At 37.9% G+C, this 17,001-nt stretch overlaps 1 protein-coding gene across 1 annotated transcript in view; it reads right to left on the bottom strand.

Moving 5' to 3' along the window:
- LOC105289566 overlaps positions 1 to 10,483 on the bottom strand; it is an 84,846-nt gene extending 74,363 nt beyond the window's left edge. The window contains exons 1-5 of the mRNA XM_011356307.2: positions 10,140 to 10,483; positions 7,869 to 8,028; positions 6,312 to 6,388; positions 2,691 to 2,918; positions 1,301 to 1,395 (exon numbers count right to left, since the gene is read on the bottom strand). Of these exons, the coding sequence (XP_011354609.2) occupies positions 1,301 to 1,395; positions 2,691 to 2,918; positions 6,312 to 6,388; positions 7,869 to 8,028; positions 10,140 to 10,332 (753 nt within the window). The 5' untranslated portion in view covers positions 10,333 to 10,483. The remainder of the gene's footprint in view (positions 1 to 1,300; positions 1,396 to 2,690; positions 2,919 to 6,311; positions 6,389 to 7,868; positions 8,029 to 10,139) is intronic.
- Between the last annotated feature and the right edge of the window lie 6,518 nt (positions 10,484 to 17,001).

A 17,001-nucleotide genomic window follows, 5' to 3' on the forward strand; every position in this document is an offset into this window, starting at 1 on the left:
AAATTTTTGGAATAGTTGAGAATTATAGGTATTAATTCTTCTTTGAATGTTCGGTAAAATTCACCTGTGAAGCTATCTGGTCCAGGACTTTTGCTTGTTGGTAGTTTTTGATTACTGATTCAATTTTGTTGGTAGTTATTGGTCTGTTCAGATTTTTTGTTTCTTCCTGATTTAGTCTTAGAAGATTGTATGTTTTTAGGAATTCATCCATGTATTCTAGGTTGTCTAATGTGTTGGCTTATAATTATTCATAGTATTTTCTTATAATCCTTTGTATTTCTGTGGTGTTGGCTGTCACTTCTACTCTTTCACTTCTGATTTTATTTATTTGAGTGTTCTCTTTTCTTGATGAGTCTGGCTAAAGGTTTATCAATTTTGCTTACCTTTTCAAAGAATCAGCTCTTGATTTCATTGATCTTTTGTTTTGTTTTGTTTTAGTCTCTATTTTGTTTATTTCCACTCTGACCTTTATTATTTCCTTCTTTGTACTTACTTTGGGCTTTGTTTGTTCCTCTTTTTATAGTTCCTTTAGGTTAAGTTGTTTATTTGAGATTTTTCTTGTTTCTTGAAGTAGGCTTGTATTGCTAGGAATTTCTCTTTTAGAACTACTTTGACTGTGTCTTATAGATTTGGGGTCATTGTGTTTTCATTTTCATTTGTCTCAAGATATCTTCAAAAGATGATTCTTGATTAAATTAACTCTAGCTTTCTCTTGCCAGCTAAGAATAATATATTCCAAACATGCTTTTAAAATAAGTAATAAAAGTTATTTTAGATATATAGTTTTTAAATAAACATTTCATCTACATAGTTTTCAAGTCTATTCCTTATGGCAATGGAGCAAATCCATCACATTGGAATATACTATGTGGCTAGTATAAGAAAAGGAAGAAAACATTCAGGAAGCCAGCTTGTATCTGTGCCTTGCAAGAAACTGAACAAAGTATATTCTAGTCTGTAATAGGGGTTATTGAAAACTGTAAAAATTACTTTGTTGCTCCTGTAATAACTTTCATCTATAGAATCACATTATGAATAATTGCTAAAAGGATTAGCTCTTATATTAACCTAATTTAATCTGTATCTAAAAACATAACCTAAAAATGATATTAGCTTTTATTATAGGATCTTCAAAATTTCATGGTTTATATTGGGTTAACTTCTTCTCTTAAACATTTATACACTAAATGAATGTCTTGAGAGATTGATCCACATATTGCTTTCATCAATAATCAGTACAAGGTACGTTATGGTAACATTTCTCTGGGATTTAAAAGAATAGCAAGACATTTTGGATTACCTGGGTAAGCACTGCAGTATGTTCATAACCACAGCTGATATAAATCACATCTAGACTCTTCAGTGCACCAATTGAATGAGGCTTGTATCTTTGTACTGTTGAAAGAAAGCAGAATCTCTAGATTATAAGAAGTAGGCTCAGATAGCATGAGTTCTTAAATTTTTTATACTTTTTAATATTTTTATTATAATTCATTATAATTTTTAAGTGAAAAGATAATCAGAGGTATAAAACAGAAGGAAAGCTCTGCTTTAGAAAAGAAAAAGCATTTAGCATTTATTTCTGGAAACTATTTAAGCTTCTGGAATTCCTAAGTCTACTGCCCTAGAAAGCTAAGCTTTAAGATTCTCATCCCAATAATGCTACCATCATGTTGTATTCATTTCTGCCACACAGTAAGTGTTCTACAAATATGCAATAATAATTGAGAAAATAAAAAGACCTACTTATGTTGAGAGTTAAATGAAATGAGGTATAAGTACTCAGCTTGGTACTAGCACTTAACATATGCTAAATACATGTTAGCCAAATGTAAAGAATTGATCAGAGGAGGATGGGGTCCATTGGAAAACTTCACAATAAATTTGTTTAAAGGTTGCTAGAGGAACTGGTTGTTTCCCCTACTACTAGCAGGCTTCTAATCCAGTGGTTCCCAAACTTTGCTGCACATCAGAATCGCCCATGGGATCTTTGTTAATGACTGATACTTGGATTCCATCCCCAGACATTCTGATTTAATTGGTATAGGGTCCAACCTGGGCACTGAGATTTGTAAATGCTCTAATGGTAGACAGAATAATGGCCTCCTAGAGATGTCCATGTCCTTTTCCTGGAGCCTGCGAATATATTAGGGTACATGTCAAAGGGGAAGTTAAGGAAACAGATGGAATTCAAGTTGCTAATCAGTTGACCTTACAATAGGGAGATCACAAGGGTCCTTTAACTGAAGAAAAGAGGGGTAGAAGAATCAATGTCAGAGTAATGTGACTGGAGAAAGAGTTAACCAGTCATCGCCGGCTCTGAAGAAGAAAGGGGATTGAGTGAAGGATTGCAGGTGACCCTTAGAAGATAGAAAAGGCAAGAAAATGGTTTCTATCCTAGACCCTTCAGAAAAAAACAGAGCCTTGCAGACATTTTGATTTAGCTCAGTGAGACCTGCACCTGACTTCAGACCACCAAAACAATAAGATAAAAAATCTGTGTTGTTTTAAGCCACTAAGTTTGTGGTAATTTGTTACAGCAGCAATCAAAAATTAATAAAGCCTCTAGGTGATTATAATGCGTCAAAAAATTTGGGAACCACTGTTCAAAACGAGACTGCCCTTTGCAAAGTTGGTCTTCCAACCAGAAAAAATAATGATTTACTGCAAGAATAAAACTATCTCCTTACCTGGGGTATTATTTCCACTGAGGGCCAGCTGCCCTGTGTTGTTGCTTCCCCAGCCAAATGAAGTACCAGAGAGAGACAGGGCAAAGCTGTGGGCTCCTCCTGCAGCAACCTGAGCCAGAGGGATCCCCTCCAGGGACCTCACCCACTGTGGGCTGGCTTGAGAGGGGAACTCCTTCCCCAAGCCCAGCTGACCTTGGCTATTCTTTCCCCATGAATACACTTGGCCATCTGCAAAAATACAGAAGAGCAATTGAGACTTGCACGCACAATGGAATACCAAATTCAAGTAGAAACCACCACCCTAATTCTAAAAATCTTGAAATAATAAAACAGGGATAAAAGAGGTTAAAGTATTCTGACTAAAGGCAAGGAGGACGGTCAAGATCATCTTTATGAGTCTCTTCTAACAACATCCACTCCTCTTCTCCTTCCAGTTAAAGAGCAACCATGTTATTTCAAGTGCTCAGGCCAAAAAGCTCAGAATCATCCTTGACTCCTCTTTTTCATTTATACCCTTCAACCCAGCAGATCCTAACACTTCATAGTTAATCTAGAATCTAACTACTTCTCACCTCCCCACTGCTACCACCTTAGGAGCCAAGTCGCCATCATTTCTGTCCTGGAGAATTACAACAGCACTTCACTAGGCTCCCAGATTCTACCTTTGCCCCCAGCAGTCTGTTCTCCGAAAAGCAGCAAGGGTGATCTTTTAAAAATATAAGTCAGATCGAAGCCTTCGAGAGTTTGGTATCCTACTCAATAAAAGGCTGATTCTTACCAACAGCTCACAAGCCTTACATCCCCGGTACTCCCCATGACCACTTCTCAGACTTCACTTCCTCCTTGCTCATTTCTCTCCAGATCTCCTTCTGTTGCTGAGCACACTAGTGGGCGTGCCCTCTACCTCATGGCCTTTGTTTCTGGATCATTGTGTCCCTCAGCATCATGTGTCCCTCCATTCCTTTTGATCTCTGTTCACATGTCGCCTTATAAGAGATAGCTTCTCTGACCTCTTCTATAAACAGAAAGACCCCTTTCCTCCACCCAGGTATTTGCTCTCTGTCCTCCTACCCTGCTTCACTTTTATTCGCATCCTTATCTCTATCTGTTATATCATGTAAGTATTTGTGTGTTTAAGTTTCAGTTTCTCTACTTTCTTTCAGAATATAAACTCCATGAAAGCAGTGTCTTAAGTTTGTTCACTGCTATATTCTCTTTGCTGGAAACATTGTAGGCACTTGATAAATACTTGTGGATTGACTCTCCGAGGGAGAAAAAACAACATTTTATATTGAATTTGACCAGAGATAGATAATTAATATTAGGTTAAAAATCATGCTTTTCTAATGATTAATTATTGAGCCAGAGAAATGCCAACACATCTCAGATTTTTGTGTTATTATATCTGATTTTTACTGTGAACCACTCTATGTCTACTACTGAAAATAATTTTTGAGAGTGTACTGGAAAATGTCAAACTCTCATGAAGGTCACCATAGCAAATGTATTCAGTGCTGGACTCTACATAGCCTTAACATTCCAGACCAATGCAAAAACAAATCAATAGTCCAGAGAAATAATTCAAATCATTTCAATAATCAAGAGGAAAGACCATTCATGGCAACATGGATGCACTTTGAGGGCAATGTGCTAAATGAAATAAGTCAAAGAAAGACAAATACTATATGATTTCACTTATATGTGGAATCTTAAAAAAAAAAAAAAAAAAAAAGCTCATAGATACCAAGAAGAGATTGGTTATTGCCCGGGGCAGGAGCAAGGGGAGGGCAAAATGGTGAAGGGAGTCAAAAGGTACAAACTTCCAGTTATAAATAAATAGGTCATGGGGATTTAATGTATAGCATGACAAGTCAAATAATACTGTAATGCATATTTGAAAGTTGCTAAGAGAGTAAATCTTAAAAGTTCTCATTACAAGAAAAAAAATTCTGTAACTACGTTTGGTGACAGATGTTAACTGGACTTATTGTGGTGATCATTTCGCAGTATATACAACTATCGAATCATTATGTTGTATATCTGACACTGTATAATGTTGTATGTCAGTTTTACCTTGATAAAAAATATAAATAAAAAGTTTGTAATTTTAAAAAATAAGAAGGAAAGTAAAGCAGGAAAAGAAACTAATATTTATTATACCCCTATGCTATCTGCTGTGGACTGTACAGGATATATTGTGTACCTTCTCTCACTGAATCTTCTAAAGAACTTTTAAGTTAGGCATCCATGTTCCTATAGGTGAGAAAACTGAGATTCAGCAAAATTAAATAACTTACTTTATATCAAATAGCTAGAAATGGTAGGTAGAAGGAATCACACTATAGCCATGGGATTGTCCTGCTTGCATAGCCTGTGTGGTACAGTGATTAAGGTTTTAGGGTTGGGATATAAACAAGTATAGATTCAAATTTCACCTCTTCTGTTTCTTAGTGTGTGACATTAGGCAAATTATTGAAAGTCTTGGAGCCCAAATGTCCTTCTGCGTTTTAGTACACGAGACAACACATGTAAACCATTTAACAGAGTAGCTGGAACACAGAATGCAACCAAGAAATGTTGGCTGTCCATGGCCCCTGTGGCACAGTTGCAATTATGCATGAGAAACCACCTGAGGGACATGCAAATATCAGACATTTCTTGAAGGGAATAAGAATATGACACTTTGGGTAAGGGTTATTTTGAGCTGAAGGTAACTGAGAATCAACAGATTCAGAAAGAATTCTCCACTCTCCCTTAATCCACCCAAAAGCAAGGCATAAATTTCCCTTGCGAAGATATCCTCCTCTCCTGTACCCAGAATGGGAGAGGGACTCATGACCAGAGATGGAGAGTTAGCATTGACATGAGTCTGCATAAACAACCCTTACTAAAATAACCCTTATCTTCCATTGGTTTCTCCCCCACATTTCCAAGTCACTTTCTTATAATTTATCTCTCCTGGTCCAAACCTCCTATCCTTTGTTAAAATGATATATAAGCCCCAAAATCTAACTACTTCTTGAGTTTCTTTTCTGTGAACTCTCATGCATGGAAATTATCAATAAAAATTGTGTGCCTTTTCTTTTAGTAAACTGTCTTTTGTTAAATTTGTAGATCCCCAGGTACTGAACCTAAGAGACTCCATTGAGAAATTTGGCCTGAAGATGGACAAAAGATGGGGGATGTTGGTAGAAAAAGTATAGAGCCACAATTGTGCCATCTTGACTTTTCTTTCTTTGATCTAAGTAAAAAAGACAAATAGGCCTTTGTCTGACTTTACTAGTATAGACAAGCCACTCAGCATACTGGGCAAAGTGCTGGAAATGAAGCCACTACTGCATTCTGAGCGTCAGCCAATCACGTCATGTAAACAGAGATGGTTCTTTATGGCGATATGAATTAGGCACTACTTGGAGTATAATAAAGACAAAGAAAATGGGGGGGGGGGCGGTGGAGAGAATATGAAGAACAAAACATCTTATGAAATTTGGAGAGTTAAAATTTTCTAAATGCATTAAAATAAACTCCAGTGTATTAAAAATCAATAGGTATCATTTGTATTAAAAAAAAAAACAAAAAACTTCTTAATGACACTTAGGAGATCCAAAAAGCCTTTTTTACCTTCTGATAATGCCAAGGAATGGTAATGTCCACAGGAAACTTGTATTATTTTTATACCAGTCAGGGTTTTTATCTTCCTATAATAAAAATGATATAAAATCTATTAATCATTTTTTTAGAGTGGATCACCAAGCAGACTACAGATATTTAAAACATTTGGTCTAGGAAAACAATTTATGGTCTTATATCTCTGTAGTACCTTTATTCTAAAGCTCTGAACTGTTTTTAACATAATATCAACATGTACAAATGTATAGGGCAGAATCCAAAACAGTATATAATGTGAAAATGATGTTTACTGGACTTTTAATGCATTATTTGACTAACTTTTATCTTATATTTAATGGCCTAAAAGAAAAATAAATTTCTTCATACACATATAGCACAGGGCTTTAGAATTTATAGAGCACTGTCACCTACATTACCTAATTTAAGCCCTGTGAAATAAAGAAAGCATTGAGTTGAATTGCCATTTTTGTGAGTCAGAACATAATTATCAGCATTTCATATGGCTGAACCTAGTAGAACTCAAAGAGGTCTAATATGTATCAAACTGTAGAACTAGACTCAAACCTTGATCTTTTCATTCCAAGTTCAATGCTCATTCCCCAAAGCCACAGTGATTTCTCACACGATTTAATGGCCATAGGAAGTAACAAGAAGTAACTTCCTAGTATTAAAAAAAAAACATGCTTTTGAACATTTCCAAAGCATGTAATTCGTGAACACAAAATTCAGACTGCTTGTTGTATCATTTGTACTAGAAAGCTGTTTGTGAGGATATGATTTTTTTCTTCCACTCTATTAAGTAAAATATTAGGACCCATTAACTTATAACAAGCCAAAAAGTTATGTTGGGAGAAAAAGTTTTCCAATATGGGTACAGTGATTGGGGACCTGCAATTAATTGACAATAGATTAACAGGAGAAAAGACAAGATTTATTTATATGTACACAAAGGAGCTCCCAGTAATAAAAAATTTATCGAATAGCCTGAGTAAAGGCTTATATATGTCAACTTAAGAAAGCAGGAAGGTGGTAGCGGAGGTCAGGTCTTCGATAGGAGAGCATGGAAGGCTCCATTGGGTTTTTTGATGCTGATTGGTCAGTCTGTCTTCACAGTAGCTGAATTAAGGATCATGTTTGCCTCACTTCTACCATAGGAGGGTTAATGGCAGCTGAATATTAGGAGGCTCTACTTTAGTCAGATAGGGAAATTCAGAAAAGATCGCTTTTGGTATCTTCAGTAGCTCAAATGTTTTCATTTTAATCTGTGTACCAACTCTAGAGGTCCAAATGGTATAAAGTTCTTTCTAATAGATAAGATTAAGATCAAAGGATAACATGTTCTCTCACTTCACTGTGCCCTACTTTCTAGGACTCTAAATAATAATTGATATTAAAAGTTTTTTTTCAGCCTCTTTCCCCTCACTACACTGTAATGGTTGAGGTTAGGGGCTGTGTCTGCCACAGTCATTTTGTACCCCGGTATCTTGTATGGTACATGGCACATGGAACTCAAAACTACTGAATGAATAAATGAATTAGAATACTTACTTAGGTGTAAAAATTTTTTCCTTACATTCTTCAATCCCCAGCTGTCCTTCAGAACCAGCTCCCCATGCGAACACCCTCCCTTTGTGACAGACAGCCAGAGAATGTTCCTTTCCACAGCTCACGAGACCAACGGGTAGAGTTTCCAGTGCCTTAATTAGTCCTTTGGGAACAAAAACAAAACAAAACAAAAACCCCACAGATTATTAATTTACAGCAAGTTTAATAAGATAGTACTTTCCTTCAAAAAGAAGGGTCACTCAGATTTCTCATCTCCTGCAATGGCTTTTTAAATCAAGGCCTAAAATCCATGCTAAAGGTGTGAAGGAAATACCTCAATGTGCGCTATGCTGTCTTTATGGGAATATAACTGCTATTTAAAAGGGTGGAGATCTTGGAGGAGGGGAAACTGTAGGGACTCTGGCACTTGAGCTACCGTTTCTCTATGATGGTGGTAGCAAAACCCAGCAAAATAAAGGTGGCTACAGAGAAGATGAGATCGCCTCCACTCCACTCTTCTGTCTTCCCAGCCTTGAACAGTAAGAACAGGGAATCCCTTGCTCAGAAGGAAACAAGCAGGGAGCATGTCTCATGACTGAGAAGCAGATGCTAGAACTTCTCACAGTGAAGAGTGTAGTAACACGCCTCTAAATGGGCCAAATGTGCCCACAAATGAAAACCTGATCACATTTCCCTACAAGCCAATCTAAACTGTTTTCCCAAAGTGTTTGTCTCCAAATTATTAAAAGTTTTCAGTTAAGTACATCATTACTAGTAAAGTTTTTGTTAACACTTAAGTTTTCTTTTTTATGAATCTTTCTGAACTTACTCTTTTCAATGATTGCCTTTCAAACTATACAACAATAAACAATTTCCCAAAGAGGTAGAAACTGGTAACCACCTTTATGGAGAACAATTTAGCATTAAGGATCATGTTTGCCTCACTTCTACCTGCAGGGGATCAGGGTATGCCACCCTGAAATACGCCACTTTCGTATAAGGATTATTTTGACCTTAAGGCAACTGAGAATCAACAGATGCAGGAAGAGTTCTCTGTCTTTCCTATATCCACCTAAAAGCAGGGCATAAATTTCCCATGTGAAGGTATCCCCTCTCCCACACCACGGAGAGTGACTCTTACCACTAGAGCTGGCACTGAGATGAGTCTGCATCAACAACCTTTACTAAAATAACCGTTGTTTTTCACTATATATTTCCAAGTCACTTCTACACGGTTGATCATCCCTCAAAGTCTAAACTCCCTATTTTTGTTAGAATTGCAATATAAGCCCTTGAATCTCACCACTCCTTGAGTTTCACTTCTTTTCTGTGAAGTCCTGTGCACATAAAATAGTAATAAAATTTTATGCTTTTTCTCTTGTTAATCTGTCTTTGTCAGTTTACTTTGCAGGTCCTCAAGACAAGAACTAAGGGTGGAGGAAAAGTTTTCTCCTCCCAGACGCAACTCTTATAATTTATTCTAAGTAATCGGAAATTTTGTCAAATATTTTCCTACAATAATGTCAATCATAGTCTTATGAATAAAAGCCCCTAATGAGAAAAAAACTAATTTCCACAAAAAAAGGATTAAATTTTACTTTGAGAACCTGGAACAATTTATGCAACAATTTAAAATGTATTTTCGAAATTACATACTAAAAGGGCAATATATTTATAATATGTTTGGTGAAAATGCAATTTATGTTTGGTGAAAAAAAGTTGTATAGTTAGTATACAAAACCGTATAATGACATGATTTTATAAAGATTAAATATATTATAGGAAAAAAGGCAAAAAAGAAATGCATCAAATTAGAAGCTGTATTTGGGTGTTGGAATTATTGGTGATTTTCTTTCCTATGTTTCTACACTAGTTAATAATGGTAAAAAATGCTATTACATATATTTTTTAATTAAAAAAAAAAAAGGCTATTTCGGAAGGAGTTACAGGTGTCCATTCCACAAACCACGTTTGGAAGGTCACTGTTCCAGAAAGATTCAAGAAGGCAAGGCTTGGTCTCTGAAAGGCAAGACCACATCTCTGTTCAGAAGAGAGCGGTCCAGCTCAGCTTGGCTCACAGTTTCTCTTTCAGTTTTTCTTTGAAGAGGAATTGGAAACCGAAACAAACCTAGCGCGTCTGGAAAACGAAACTGCTGCAGCTGCGCCCTGGCAGCGCCGAGCAGTTTCCCATCTTCTGTAGCCCCAGCGGACCCAAGGCTCCCAACGCCCCATCCTGCTCCGCCCGGTGCCCCGCACCTGTGTCCTGGCGCTTACCTGGCCGCTCCTCGCGCGGCTTTCCCCTCCGGCCCAGCTGGCCCTGAGTGTTGTCCCCGCACGAGAGAACGGTGCCATCGCTCAGCAGCAGCAGCGAGTGGCGCTCCCCGCAGGCCGCTTGCCGCACCTCGGCGCCGCCCGCGCCCGTCGGTACTCGGCGCAGCTGCCCCCCGTTGCCCCAGCAGAAGTACATCCCGCTCGCGCGCCCCGCCGCCTGCCGCGGTCTGTCCGCTTCGCCTCGACCGGCTTCCAAAGGCTTAATGGGCTGTGTGCTGATTTCCCGAAACCCGGAGGCTACGTGGGCCAGCCCCACCCTGGTCTCTCACTGCGGTTGGCCTCGCCCCCAGAAGCGCTGCCCTGGCGCCGCCTGACGATAACGGCTTTTGGGGCTCAAACACCGCGCCAAGCGCTGAGGAGCAGAGAGGGACTCAAGAGGTTTACAATCCAGCTAAGCCGATTGTGAGCTGTGTGGCTTTGGACTAGTTGCTTAACAATTCTGTTCCTCATGAAATGCGAACAGTAGTACGGCAAATCTAATGTGTTAGAACAATTTAATAGACAATTCATAATGTCAGAATAACGTCCAGAGTGCTTAATAAAAGCATCAGAATGCCGACCGTCGTTCAGACTTTTTGGCACTGGAAATGCAAAATCCTCCTTGTGGTTATATTCTCCTACTTATAAACAGATAAATACTTAGTATAAGGTCAAGTGGCAACATGAAAAAAAAAAAAAAAACTAAAGGAATAGAGAGAGTGGGGGCAGAAGGAACTAGTATTTTTTGATAAAATATCAGGGAAGATATGAATTGACATTTAAGTAGAGAACAGAAGGAACATGAGAAATGAGGCAATGAGTCATGGTCTTAGGGCAGAGGTTGCAAGGGAGCAATTAGATTTTGAACAAAGTGACATGATCTAACTTAATTTTAAAAGAATCATTCTCAATTGCCACGTAGAAAATAATACAACAAAAATGGAAGCAGAAAAGCCAGTTTGGAGAGGCTGCTGTAGGAGGCCAGATTAGAAGGATGATGCTGGGACTAAGGTGATATACTAGAGGGAAGGAGAGAAGAAATGATCACATTCAAGGTGTTGTGAAAGTCAGATTTGCGGATGAATTGGAAGTGAGAGAAAAGAAGGAAAATGATTAGGATTACAGGTCCGCCTGAGGATCTGGGTGAATGGTGCTACCCTTTACCGGGAGGAAGAACTGGGAGGGAAGCACCACTTTGGGGCGATTGGATCAGGAGTCCAGTCTGGTAATAACTGAGAGATGCTTGTTATGCAAGGAGGCAATAAGATAAATGATTTTAGAGTTGTGGAGAAAAGTCGGGGCGGAGTCATACTTTTGGCAGTCATCAGTGTAGAGATAATACTTAAAGCCAGATGGCTGACTGAGATCATCAGGAGGTGAGTGTGGCTAGCATATAACAGAGGACCAATCCTAGGAGGAAAACTAGAAGGACAGGTGTGCACCAAACAAGTGAAGAATAAGGGAACGATCAACTTTGTCAACTGTTGGTGGAGCAGATAAGGGCTGAGTATTGATCTTTAGATTTGGCAAAATGGAGGTGATTGGTGACTTTGACAATGTTGGTCATCAACAGCATTATTGTTTTATTTTTACTTTTATAGTATCCATTTGTATACTCTCAGCTCACCTCACTTTACTACCACATTTTAAGTTCTCTAAAGTTGAGAATAAATGTTATTTATTTTTCACTCTTACGAGCACCTGGCACATGGTAGATACTAATAAATATGTATTGGACAAACGGTTTGATGAGTGGTAAGTAAATGAATTGCAGTCATACTTATGGTTCCATTTCACATATACTATATGTAACCTTTTTCTAATTTCTAAATTTTCTAATTTCTAAATTTCCCAAATGTTTATTGCTTTCCTCAGGTACAAACTGTAATAGTTTGGTATTATCATCCTAAGACATTGAGCCCTCAGGATATTAAGTTATTTCTTTAAAAAAAAAATCTACTGGAGACCTAAAATGTAAATATATTATACTCATTTTGTGTCCCCACCACCTAGTACAGTGTCTGCCACATTAAAAAAACTCAATAAATGTTAGTGAGATAAGTAAATAAAATGTAAATTAAAGAAGTTGACCATACTTTTGTTGCTTGAGAAAGATATAATTATCCATTCACCTGTGTTCATGCACTTGGAAATAGTAGTTCCCATTTATTGAACCTTTTGCATGTGTTGACTATTTTATATAAAATATCTAATTTAATTCTTTCATCTGCTTTTCTTAGTGAAGACTGTTTTGGTTGCAAATGACAGAAAATATGACCTAAGCGCACTTAAGCAAAAGAGAAATTTACTGGTAGATTACATTATTATTATTATTAAAAGAAATTTTTGCTGCCCCTCTCCACTGTATAGCATCAAGCTTGAACATGTGAATTTGTTCTGGCCAATGACATGCAAGCAGGATACATCTTCTAGGCAGATGGTTTAGAAGCCAGTGCTTATTTTCTCTATTCTTTTTTTCTCCTTTATTACAACACCTGGTGATTTTCCAGATAGAGATTACTCCATCGTCCTGGGTCTCAGATTAAAAACAATAATTTAGCAGTTGAAATTAATCTATGTAGCATAAATGAGAAATGATTTTTTGTTGTTGTGAGGCCCTGAGCTTTTTGAGAGGGTGATTGTTATTGCACAGAGATCATAACTTAGCATCTTCTGACAGTCACATAACTGAAAGCCCATCAACATAGATGATTTCAGGAACTGCTGTCAACAAGGACTTAATGTGCTAATGACTCTATTTCTCTCTGCCTTTCACTCTGCCTCTTGCTATGAAGACTTCATCTTCACGCTCCATGTAGTATATCAAATATTTCACGCTCCATGCAGTGTATTAAACAGTTCCAGACTCTCCTCTGAGGTGGCAAGAGGGTTGCAGCAGTTCTAAACTTTATACAAAGCTCTCAGATTCATGCCCTGTGGAGAATCTGCTCACAAAAGTCCTGGATTTTAGCTGTGATGCCCTCCGTGGCCGAGTTTCGGTCATATGTCTATCCCTGAGCTAGCCACTGTGGATGCCAGGAGAGGGAGTCAATCAATCAATCACCTGGCAGATCTCTATGCTAATTTTGTGAGTAAGGAATCAAAATTCAGTGAATTTTAGTAATTTGCTTGAAGTTACATGGCATGCTAAGTGGCAGGATTTTCACACTAGTCAATTTGACTAGAAAGCCTATTTAATTTCCATTATAACATAGTTTTTAGTCCTTGATCTCTCCTCTAGTGTCCTTTTCTGATTAATAGCACATCCTCACAACCATTATATCCAGAAAATTCTAAATCATTTTATATTCCCTCCCCATTATAAAACTTCCCCTAACCAATTAGCTGCTGAAGGATGTAGACTCATATCAGCAACATTTCATTTTCTATCTACTTTATATCTCTGCCACACCTACCCTCATTCAGGTCTTTTGTAATAACATCTCGGATGTCTGTATCTCTAATATCTGGCATCTCTAATCAATCTTTTTCTGTTCTCTCTTGTGTTATTTGCAGGAAACACAGCTTTGATCACATTGTATAACTTCTTTAATGGTAGTAGTCTTATTTCTACAGAAAAAATACATACAAAATCTTTTGTGTATATATTAAAGCCCTCCGTGATCTGCTTATAACTGATCTTTCCAGCTGCATTTCACCAACAATTACATGTGTCACATGCACATGCATGTGTGCATGCGTGCAAACACACACACACACACACACACACACACACACACACACACACACACACACACACTGAGGCTACTGTCACAACAAACAACTTGCCTTTTCCTACTTGCTTTTTTCCATATCCATGCCTTCATTCATTCTATACCTTCTGCCTAGAATTTCCTTTATCCCATTTCTGTTTACAAAAATTTGTATGTCTTAAATGACTTATCTCTGTGAAGCACTTCTTGGATTCCACATCAATTATTCCTTTCTGGGCTCCTATAAGAAAGAATGTCCTTAGTCTACACACACTCTCCAACATGATACTAATTACACTCTGTATTGCTATATCATTCCATCTTTGCCCAACCAGCTCTGTGTGGGACCCTAGTCATCTTTGCAACCTCACCCAATTCTAGCAAAGTGTCTCTTACACAATGCATGCTAAATAGTGCCTGGCTGAAAGAAGTGGGTGATGGATGTTCAAGAGATATTTAATCGGTACTCAGTGGCCATGAGGTGAATTAATTAGGTAAAGTTCATCGTTAAGATAGTTTTTTAATTTTTACTGAATGTCCACTATAGGAATAACATAAAGCAAACAAAATATAATAATTATCATTCACTTTAGTATTTACTTTAGACTTTACAAAATCCTTCCAGCTACTTTACTTGCAGTGTCCTCTTAAGCTTAGTGGAAGCCATGAGAGGGAACATGGTCCCTATATCACAAATGAAGAATTTAGGATCAGAGAGTGGAAGTGATTGGTCTCAAATTACAGGTGGTTAAGTCCAATAGCCCCTGGCTTTTCTTTCCACCATACAACCACGTCTGATGAGCGTCCCTTTCCCAGAGAACACTCAGGTAAAAAATAGACAAGTGATCAAAATTGACTGTCATGTTAGCCTTAAGATCATATGTTGAAGGTTATTTATACCGAATAGCTCATACAAATAGCTTATTTTTCCTTTTAAGTAATTTTTTCCTAATGGTTATTTAAGGAGTACAGGAGAATGAGAAAAGGGAAAGAAAATAAAATTTTCTAACTACCTACCTCATGCCAGTTTCTCTCACCATACATTTCCCCACTTAAGCTTTGCAACCACTCCCTGAGGTCCATATTACATAGTCCATAGAGATAAACAACTTGGGTCTTAAAAAATTGAGGTGACTTTCTCAGGAAAAATAGTAAGATAAATGGGGGACCCCAGGTCCAAACCACACCTCCCTTCACTACCTTCTTTCCACCAAACAGCACTGACTCAAAGTGAGGTAAGAACAATGTTGGAAAGGGGGTGAGAGAGACGAAGGGCTCATAGAAAAGGTCATTATGGAGCACACGGGGTTGAGGAAAAACAGAATAAATCATTTAGGAGCGGGGTAAATAGGCCTGAGGTCAGTCCTTAAGGATCAGTTGGAAAGACATCTGAGAAGAACTAGAGACATTGCAATTTCATTGCTTTCCTCTGCCATCCTCTTCCTAGACCCACTTCTGCTTTAACCTCCATGCTTCTGAGGTCAGAGTCGATCCTCTGTGTTACTTAGCCAGGACAGCCCTTAGACTAGACAGATGGGAAGTGGAACACACTCTATGTATTAGTTCGGTTTATGAGGATCCTTCAACTGCCATCCTAGTTACCTCCAGGTGGCTCCCTTGCAAATGTCATCTGGCGGTTCTTCACAAATGGACAAGACAATTAGGATAGCCAGTACTAGTCTCCCTGTAGATAAGAAATGGTAGTTTTGATTTTTAACTCTAGATGGCAGTATTTGTCAACCAAATCTCTTTAATCTTAGGAAATGACCTATTTTTATGGTTGGTAGATTAATGGTTAACATCTCTTTTCTATAAGTAGTCTAGTAATTATCCACAGATTTTAATGATTTTTCTTTCCCATGCTCATTGCAAGATATTGGTATTTAAATTACTTTAAAGATACAAAATGCTGTACTCATTGTATTATTACTATATCATCACCATAACACATTATATCAAAATACTGCATTTCTCTGGAGTCTATCGGCCATCTCAGAGCTCCAGAACATAGCCCTGAACTTGGTAGAAAGAGGAAAATGCCTTTGAATTTTAGAAATGGTTGCCATTCAAGCCGGGGACTTCTAAACATGTTAATAACAAACTGAGGACTGCTTAACTCTTGTATTTAAAACATTGTTTAACTTAATTTGTTAATCTATGTGACTAGTGGAGCATTCCCTGTAAATTAGAATTAATTTCATCTGCATAAAATAAAACTGCCAAATAATAATGGTTTAACATGATACAAGTTTATTTTTCTCACGCATAAAAAATCCTGGGGTAAGCAGCCAAGGGCTCATGTGGCAGCTCCATGGTTTTTCAAGGGAATCAGGCACCTTTTGTCTGCCTCATTTGAGAACCAAACTTCCATCTTCAAGGTCATCTCACGTTCCAAGATATCTGCTGGAGTTCTAACTATCACAACTCTATTCCAAGCAACTGAAAAGGAGAAAAAAGGCCGCTATCCATAAAACCCGTACAATGCTTTTGCATACATCTAATTAACAAAAACTTGCTCAAGTGGGTATAGTAACTGCAGAAGATGCTGGAAAATGTATTTAGCTGAGCACCTTACAACACCAAATAAAATTGGAGTTCTGTTACCAAGGAAGGAGAGAATTATGAGGTGGCGATGAGCAGTCTCTTCACACCCAGCAAGAAATTTGAGATGTTTGACCCAAAGATATACGGCAGGCAGAGTGGCTTCATGGGTCTGTGACCAATGTTGTTGACTGCACAGGGCCCTGCTCTCAGAAGACCCCATACTTAGTTTAATGTTCTGCTGTCTCTGTCTTGAAATTCTTAACAACTTTATCTTTGAACTTGTGTTTTGTAAGTGAAGTTTGATGGAACACTGAAGCCATAGTGTGAGCAAGGTAGATATATGCAATATTTCTGCTATTTCTTGCCACCCTATTCACATATAGTGTTCAAGGTACCCCACGAGCCAAAATTCCATCAAATCCATGATATATGGGAGTTCAATGAGACTCAAAGCTAGCATAAAGTAAACAAGTTACATCTATGACTGAGTAAGCAAGGATACTGATAGTCCGCAGAGGCCACACTTTCCGTAGGAACCAGAACTTGGCTTCCAACACAGAAAGAAGGCA

This window comes from Pteropus vampyrus, unplaced genomic scaffold (assembly GCF_000151845.1).
Source record: "Pteropus vampyrus isolate Shadow unplaced genomic scaffold, Pvam_2.0 Scaffold25, whole genome shotgun sequence".
NCBI lineage: Eukaryota > Metazoa > Chordata > Mammalia > Chiroptera > Pteropodidae > Pteropus > Pteropus vampyrus.